Below are 9404 nucleotides of genomic sequence, written 5' to 3'. Positions count from 1 at the left end.
TTTACACAAATGTCACCTTCTCTGAAAGGCCTCACCTACACACGGGTACTTGTATCACTGTTTAATATATTTTGTGTATTTACTCAATGTGAGAGTGAGTGGTTTTGTCTGCTGTGTTCCCAGAGCGAGGACAGTGCCTTTCACTTAGTAGATGCTCAGTATTTGTTGCGTGAACAAATCTATCACCCTTGTTTTTTACGTAAGGATCCTGAGCTTCTCCATCAGTAGCCAGTCTGCTGCCAGCCACACAGCTTGGCTGGCTTCACATTCCCCCATATCACATTGCCCTTCCATGTTAAGGGTACTGCTTGGAATTTATGTAGAATTAAAAGTATAGTGAAGAATGCCTTTATTTCCCCATGTTTGAGGAGAAAGAAACATATCAATTTATCTTTGAATGATTTTAAGGTCGAATTATTTAATTTCCTGGTATTACTTGTTTGGACAGGTGATTCATCCCAAAACTGATGAACAGAGATGCAGACTTCAGGAAGCTTGCAAAGATATTCTCCTTTTTAAAAATCTTGATCAGGTAACGTTAATTTTTTTTAATTTGTTTTAATTGTCTTTTAGCTTTTTAACCACAAATAGGCATAACATTTTAGATACATATTACATAAATCCTGTCATCATGTTCACCACCATAACCAAGACACAAGCTTTTCAGGTGACTTTTAGTATTTGGGGGAAGCTATTTTGGGGAGGCAATTTTTGTGCTTTCTTTGAGATAAGTGAAAATGTCATGCAATTTGGTCTTTGCAAGAAAACGCACAGTATGTCTGATTCTGGCTTAGTTTGGAATGTCTAGATTTATGTTGCAAAGAGGTTGGTTTCTCTAAGGATGTCAGTGTGGAATTGTCTTCACTTATAGTAATTTATCCATCAGAAATGTGGCTTCTTAGGGAAAACATGAGGGGTGGAATATCTCTTGAGAGAGTGTGTGTGTGTAGAGCCCTGGCTTAGGATTTACCAATAGGATCCAGAGAGCAAAGCCCAACCAGAATGTTATTTTCTGAGGGAATCTGTTGGGCTGGTTAAATTCACAGCAGCGAGACATCAGTTCAGATGGCTATGGCACTTATGGTCATGGACTCGAAAGGGCCAGTCCAGGTCGATTTTCTCAGAAGGCACGGGTCATTATAGGGATCTATTAGGAACAAGTTTTAAGAAATTAAAAACACATTGTTGAAACAAAGGCCAATAAGCTGTGCTAAGGAGTTTGTTTTCCAGTGCACCTGCTTATTCCCCTAGGAAAGCAAAGGGCTATCCTTCAAGCCTTTCTTTAGGAAACCTTACCACATCCCTTAATTCCCTGATCTTACCCCTCTGACTTCTTTTTATCCCCCAAACTCAAAGAGCATTTAAGAGGAATACAATTTGACTCTCTTCTTGGATCCCAAGACTTCTGTTTTGATACGGTGTTAATCAAAGAAGAGAATTCTTTGGGAGAAGGGTTAGTTAGAAAGATAGAAACAGCCTTCAGAAGTGTATGGAACCCTTGGCTCCCCCCCCAAAAAAAAAGAAGTGTATAAACCTAGGTGGAGGATATGTTGAGGAACAATAACTACACATTTTGGTATAAATTTTTCTTTTTTAAAAAGTTTTTGTTTTTTTTATATCAGTCCTTTTTGACTTGTCCATGTATATTTAAATTTCATAAGAATGTGCCAAAAATTTCAAGGTGATTACCTTTTTATCCTGCAAATTATACACCCATGTAAATAAAACACCTACATAATATAATTCAAAGAATAGCATCGACTGAAAGTAGCACAGGAAGCTGGAGCAATGTGCTTTGTAAAAAGCATAGCGTGTATGTGTTATTTGGATAGGATATGGCATTTTACTTTCTTGAGATTTACATTATTCCATGTCCTTAACAACATTTGTTGTTGGTCTTTTTTAATTTTAGCCTTTTAGGTGAGTATGTTTATTTCAGTTTTTAAAAGCCAATTCTTAAATTTCTGCACTCAGAATTTCCAATTTATAGAAAAGTCAAAATAGTAGTACCATGGATACCAACTATATTTTACCTAGACTAGCTGGTTATTAACATTTTGCCACATTTTTTTCTTATTTTTTTTGTGAGTACTTGTGTAGAACAACAGAGCAGAACATAGAAACTATTGTTATTCTGAGACATAAATGTGGAGCCATGTCATCTCTTCATCAATAAACATTTTAAAATGTTTTCCAAGAACAAGGATATTTTCTTACATTAGGATAATATCATTATAAAACCCAAGAAATTTGACATTGGTATGTAACATCAGCTATAATCATATTTCTGTTAACGTTCCCAATAAAGTTTCCTATAGCTTTTGATTTGGTCTTCCAATCCTGGATCACATCTTGCATTTGGTTGTCATGATATCATTTTAAAACCAAACCAAGCCAGTTACTATCATATTGAATTTGACTCCTATTGACCTTACAGGACAGAGAGAACCACCTCAGAGAGTTTGCAAGACTGCATTCTTTAGGGAAGCAGGTGGCCACATCTTTCTTCCACGTGAGACTGCAGGTGGTTTTGAATAGCTGACTTTCTGGTTTACGATGGAGCACTTAGTCATTGTGCTGCTCATACTCCTAGAGTAACCACAGCCAGTATTATCTCAAATGTAAACACCATCTTTGCTTCTCATGTGCACCCTGCAGGAACAGCTTTCTCAAGTCCTCGACGCCATGTTTGAAAGGATAGTGAAAGTTGATGAGCATGTCATTGACCAAGGCGATGATGGAGACAACTTTTATGTTATAGAGAGGTAAGAGTATAAATGTTTCTTTTTGTTTTGCTTTTAATACTTTTTTAAAAATCATTTTATTAGGGGCTCTTACAACTCTTATCACAATCCATACATACATCAATTGTTTAAAGCACATTTGTGCATTCATTGCCCTCATCAGTCTCCAAACATTTCCACTTCACTTAAGCCCCTGGCATTAGGTCCTCATTTTTCCCCTCCTTCCCTGCTCCCCCCTCCCTCATGAGCCCTTGATAGTTTATAAATTATTATTTTGTCATATCTTGCCCTGTCCGACATCTCCCTTCACCCACTTTTCTGTTGTCCGTCCCCCAGGGAGGAGGTCACATATAGTTTCTTATAATCGGTTCCCTCTTTCCAACCCACTCTCCCTCTACCCTCCCAGTATCGCCACTCACACCACTGGTCCTGAAGGAATCTGCCCTGGATTCCCTGTATTTCCAGTTCCTATCTGTACCAGTGTACATCCTTTGGTCTAGCCAGACTTGCAAGGTAGAATTCGTATCCTGATAGTGGGGGTGGGGAAGAAGCATTTAGGAACTAGAGGAAAGTTGTATTTTTCATCATTGCTACATCGCTTCCTGACTGGCTCGTCTCCTCTGCAAGGGGATCTCCATTGGCCTACTAATGGGCTTTGGGTCTCCACGCCACACTCCCCCCATCATTCACTATGGTAAGATTTTTTGTTCTGATGATGCCTTATACCTGATCCCTTCGACACGTTGTGATCGCATAGGCTGGTGTGCTTCGAGTATAAACTTTTCAATGGCAAGATTATATTCAATTGGATTCAGAATTTAGGGCACACACTTTATACATACTGTGTTCAACCCATAGAGGATTTAGATTAAGCTACCCAAAGCCTCCTGAGGGAAGCTTGCTGGCTCCTCCCTGCTGCTGTCTAGACCCCTCAGTAAAGCCTGTGCTTGGGGATCCACTGTTTATAGTCAGGCGAGATATACAAGATATGCTTATAAACATGTTGTTTGCCAGTTTGCAAGTGAATTTATTTTCTGAAAAAATTTTATGATGTTATCATATGGATCTTTCAGTTCCAAACTACTTTAATATATGAATATACCCTGACTTCATGTTCCTAGCCCCTGGTAACTTGGTCCCATGTATAAGCTATGTTGGGAGGTATGAAATATGTGGGTTTACTCTGCTTTCCTTGCTTTATATAGCCTAGTCTCTTGACCCCTTCCCAGTACTGGGGAAACATCCTCTGTTGAGCTTAAGATCAATAAATTAATGTCATATATCGATGCAAAAGAGGGGCGATGTTGTGGAGACCCAAACCCATCTGTAGACAATTGAACATCCCTTCACAGAAAGGTCACAAGGAAGGGATGAGCCAGCCAGGGTCCAGTATAGCACCAACAAAACATACAACATTCCTCTAGTTCTTTAATGCTTCCTCCCGACACTATCATGACCCTATCTCTACCTTACAAATCCAGCTATACCAGAGCATGTACACTGGTACAGATGGAGATATCTCAACCACGAATCCAGGTCAGCTAAACTCCTCATGCACAGGTATGGGAGTAGCGATACCATGAGGGTAGGGGGAACGTGTGGGGAGAAAGGGGAAAACGACTGAAATGATCGATGTATATATAGCACCCCCCTATCCCCAGGGTGACGAACAACAGAAACATGGGTGAGGGAGACAGCAGATGGTATAAGATATGAAAATAATAATTTATGATTTATCAAGGTTCATGAGGGTGGGGGAGGGAGGAAATAATGAGGAACTGATACCAAGGGCTCAAGTAGAAACAATGGTGTTTTGTTTTGTTTTTTGAAAGAATATGTTTTGAAAAGAATGATGGCTTGACACAATGCTTGACACAATGGATGTATGGATTGTTATAAGGGCTGTAAGATCTCCCAAGAAATGATTTCTTAAAAAAAAAAATCAATACATTGTTTTCACCCAATGTTGTTTTTATGGTTAGATGCTGTTGTGTAGGTTCTGACTCATAGAGGCCCTGTGTACAACAGAACAAAACACTGCATTAAATTTCTTCAATTTTTTTCCAGAAAAATTGTATAATAGCAAATTTTTCATATAACTTAGAATTTCCATGTGTTAAATTTTACAGTTCCTTTATCAAATCATTTTGAGGGTAAGTTGCAAATATATGAGGGGTTAACCCCCCAAAACCGGAATTCCTCCCCCTCCTCAAAAGCTATATATTTAATTTTTTCACAAAACAACCTTATCACCTTCAAAGTACTCTCTATTACACTTAATACATTTATCAAATGTGCAATTCCATTCTTGGAAACATTTTTCACACTCATCTGTTTGGATGACTGACAGCACCTTCCTCATTTTATTCTTCACCTCTTCTATGCTGTCCTTTCATGTCCCTCTTCATTCGTGGAAACAAAAAAAAGTTGCACAAAGCAAGGTCAGGTAAGTCGAGTGCATGGGGCAAGAGAGGTATGCTGTTTTTTGTCCGAAACTGGCACACTGAGATCGCTGTGTGAGCAGGTGCATTGTCATGGTGACAAAAGCTGTCCCCTGTCTGCCACAATCAGGCTTTTTTGTCACACACTGTTACACAATCTTTTCAGAATCTCTAAATAGAAAGCTTGATTGACAGTCTGACCTGGTGGAGCGAACTCCAAATGTACTACAAGTCAACATTTTCATCCATTGGGGAAGTTGATGAAAGTTCAAAAGGAGGTTTCTCATCAGTTGACATTTTCACCTTTTTTGAAATGAGAAAACCACTCATATACATAAGTTTTTCCTGTAGCGCTGTCCTTATGAGCTGTGTTCAACATTACAGCCAGTTTCTGCGGCATTTTTCCTGAGCAGGAAAGAAAATTTCACAGCCGCACCCTGTTCTCTTAAATTGGACATCACAATAAATGAGGTTTGAGGGATACTGCTTTCATGAAAAAATTCACTGTAACCAGAGAGAACCTTGCCAGGTGACGCCCCTGGGTGCACTAACTTAGAAGGTAGTTGCTTTATGTTCACCTAGCAGGGGGGAAAATGTTTACCTAGCTCCACTGTGCCCAGCGCAATTCCGGGGTTTTTTTGTTACTCCCTCTGAATGTTTCAGTGTGTTAATTCCTAAAAATAAGGACATTATCATACATAAGCACATAATAATTATAATAATCATAACATAACATTGGTTTTTATTACCTAATGTCCGTTATTCAAATTTTCCTAATTGTTTTCCTGGTTTTGAGGTTCTTTTTTTTTATATATATGTATCAGGGGCTCATACAACTCATCAGAATCCATACATACATCAGTTGTGTAAAGCACATTTGTACATTCGTTACCCTCATCCTCAAAACATTTGCACCCCACTTAAGCCCCTGGCATCAGCTCCTCATTTTCCCCTTGCCTCCCCTTGATGAACCCTTGATAATTTATAAATTATTATTTTGTCATATCTTACACTGTCCGACCTCTCCCTTCACCCACTTTTCTGTTGTATGACCCGCAGGGAGGAAGTTTTATGTAGATCCCTGTAATCGGTTCCCCCTTTCTACACCCTCCCTGGATCCTCTCGGTATCGCCACTCTCACCTCTGGTCCTGAAGGGATCATCCGCCCTGGATTCCCTGTGTTTCCAGTCCCTATCTGTACCAGTGTACATCCTCTGGTCTAGCCAGATTTGTAAGGTAGAATTGAGATCATGATAGTGGGGTAGGAGGAAGCATTTAGGAACTAGAGGAAAGTTGTACGTTTCATCGTTGCTACACTGCACCCTGAGTGGCTCATCTCCTCCCCGGAGGTTCATTCTTTTCATTGCCAGTGAGTTGCCATTCCAGATTCAGTTGGCCCTCCTTTTTTTTTCTTCTTCTTCAGTTTTATTGACATGTAATTCAGATACCATACATTTCAATGTTTCAAACATACTAAAAAGAGTTGTACTGTCATTAAAATTGTGCTAATATCTCAGAATAACAACAACAAAAGTTTCTATGTCCTGTTGCTCTAAAATAAATTTTAGAATTTTGTCTTGATTCTTATACTCATTATTACTAGCTCCCCGCCTTCCCCAACCTCTCTTGCCAATTGATCCCTTTTCTTTTTTTGCAATTGATCCCTTTTCTTGTCAAGCCTTTGCTTGTTTAAATTCTTGAGCAGGAAACATTGTCATTCTATTGATACCTGTGACTAATTAAAATTAAAAGTAATATTTTATTTAAAAAGTAAAGATAATACAAATAATATCTTCCAAAATAGGACAGTTTTTAACCTGTTATAATAACATTTCCTACATATAAATGCTATAAGTAATGAGAGAATAATTTTATAAAGTTATCTTGAAGCCTCCTTCCTCAGAGTGTGAACCCTCCATCACTTCCATGACTGGATTTCCTCCAGGTATCTGCAGTCTGGGAAATGTGCATCCATGTATGCACGTCTGCAGCATACGGGCTGAAATTACTATCTGCTATCTACTGTCTCCTTGTGCAACCAGTGGGGGTTATACTTCATATGCAGTAAAAGTGATGATTAACAAATAGGAAAACATTGAAAACCCACTGCCATTGAATTGATTCCAACTCATAGCAACCCTAATGGGGTTTCCAAGACTGTAAATCTTTAAGGGAGCAGCTAACCTCATCTTTCTCCCACAGAGCAACTGGTGGGTTTGAACAGCTTACCTTGTGGTTAGCAGCCTGTGATAGTTACATAATCGTTTGTCAATTTAAGAGGATTAAGAGTGAAGGGGTGGAGTCTAGCCTGTCGATCGGGTCATAGCCAAGAGGTCTCTTTGTGGTCATGGCCTTATGAGGATTCTAGGAATTCCTGTATTATTCCTTGGAGATGGGAGACACTCTCTCTAGGCTCACTCCCTGGGAGACATTGCAGCTAACAAGATACATGGAATTATGCTAGTGCCCTGAACTGGAGGAGCCACATGGAGAGTCCTGCCAGCACTGAGATGCTTACAGTACCACTGGATCCACAACACTTCCCACCCACTGACTGTATCCGGCGTCATCGCATGTGTTTTGTGAGGACTTTAAAGATAGGTAGCGGACATATGGGCTAATATCAGACTTATGGGCTTGATTTGCACTGGGCTGGGATGTTTTGTCAATATTCAATTGCTCTTATATGTAAAGCTCTTTCTTATACACATACGAGTGTCTATGAATTTATTTCTGTAGTCTACCTGGACTAACACACAGCCCAATACCTAACCTACCATCCCATCAGGCTGCTTAAGAAATAGGACTGATATCCAAAAGCTCATTGTCTAGTGAGAAAGAAAGAGCCTTAAGTAGAAAATAATTATATTAGATAATGGTAACAGCAATTAAAACCAAAACAAAACATACTCCTTTATTTGGAAGATGGCCTGAGTGAGAGAGGGGAGATCTTCTCAGTGTTATTAGCTGTAATAGTTTGTCATTCCCAAAATTCCAGAAGAAAGTTTTAAAACACTAAAATTATTCTGAATTCCATGTATCTTATTCCTGACCTTATTACTTTAGCTGTATTCACCAGGTCTAGTACAAACAGGTCTCCCTGTTGATGATGAATTCCTGTAAGGTGAGGGTTGGTCCCTCGTAACTGATACGTGAGAAACTGGCTTTATTTTCAAATTTGTTTGATATTTAAGATAAGTAGTTTTTTTCAGGTAAGTGGAGGCTGTATAGGAATTTTAGAAAGTAGCAAGAAGAACAGGAAAGAAAATAATTTAGTCAATTTACCAGAATATACCCTTCCATTTTTTTCTCCCTTGCTTTACTGTTTTAGTCACTTCATAGAGATTGAATGAATTCCCCCCAAAATAAGCTTCGTTCAGATGTCGAGACTGATGATACATACACAAGTACACGCACATTGAGAGGGTATAAAAAGTTTATTGCTCACATAATGAGGCTTTATGGGAAAGCAGGATAGGTTCTCAGGGATGTCCAGAATGGCCTTAGATAATAGGGAGGAGTAATTGGTATGAGGTCTTAGGTGGTTGGAGGTGACGGTCCTTTTGTGCATGGGTCAGGACTTGTGTTGTCTGAACTTAGGCTGGCGCCAAGGAAGGAGCACCCAAGCTTTCTTCTTAGCTTGTTCAGATGTGGGTGGAAGAGAACGGATGGTGAAACCCATCAGCTGTTAAACATCAAAAATGGAGTCAATTACGTTTATGTGTAGATTTTTCTTTTGGATCAGACATTGCTGTGTGACCTAATTTTAATTTATTTTGAGCATTTTGCCACAGAATCCAATTACTTTATGTCATCATTTATTTTTAATCACTGCATAATATGGAAAAAAACATTTTTAACTTATTCTCTATTCTTATCAGATTTAATTGTTTTCATTTTTGCTGCTATATAATATAGTGACCATCCCTGCAGTTAAGTAACTTCATGCATCTTTTATTATCACCTTTGGAGTACCTAAAAATGGAATGGCAATAGCAAAGGGTCTCTTTAGAACATTTGCTATATATTTCTAATTATCCTGCGGATACTTTGAAAAATTTGTTTGCCTCAATTGCGTTTTGAGAATGCCTGTTTTCCCAAATGTTTACCACTTCTGATTACTATGCCCTAGTCAATATGAAATAAAAATCCAAATCATGATAAATGAAGAAAAAATATTGAAGTTGTCAATTCTTTCTTTTTTTTTTTTTTTAATTAT

General features: G+C 38.7%; 1 protein-coding gene across 1 annotated transcript in view; it reads left to right on the top strand.

Annotated features, from left to right (window-relative positions):
- The window catches only part of PRKAR2A (protein kinase cAMP-dependent type II regulatory subunit alpha), a 51234-nt gene that overhangs the window by 9385 nt on the left and 32445 nt on the right, over window positions 1–9404 (top strand). Inside the window, exons 3-4 of the mRNA XM_004704137.3 lie at window positions 449–532; window positions 2659–2765. Coding sequence (XP_004704194.3) covers window positions 449–532; window positions 2659–2765 — 191 coding nt within the window. The remainder of the gene's footprint in view (window positions 1–448; window positions 533–2658; window positions 2766–9404) is intronic.

Source organism: Echinops telfairi, unplaced genomic scaffold, assembly GCF_000313985.2.
Source record: "Echinops telfairi isolate 266 unplaced genomic scaffold, ASM31398v2 ScPeMD7_7420;HRSCAF=8458, whole genome shotgun sequence".
NCBI lineage: Eukaryota > Metazoa > Chordata > Mammalia > Afrosoricida > Tenrecidae > Echinops > Echinops telfairi.
Note: the sequence above shows the minus strand (reverse complement) of the source record. Positions and strands in the feature narration are given on the sequence as shown.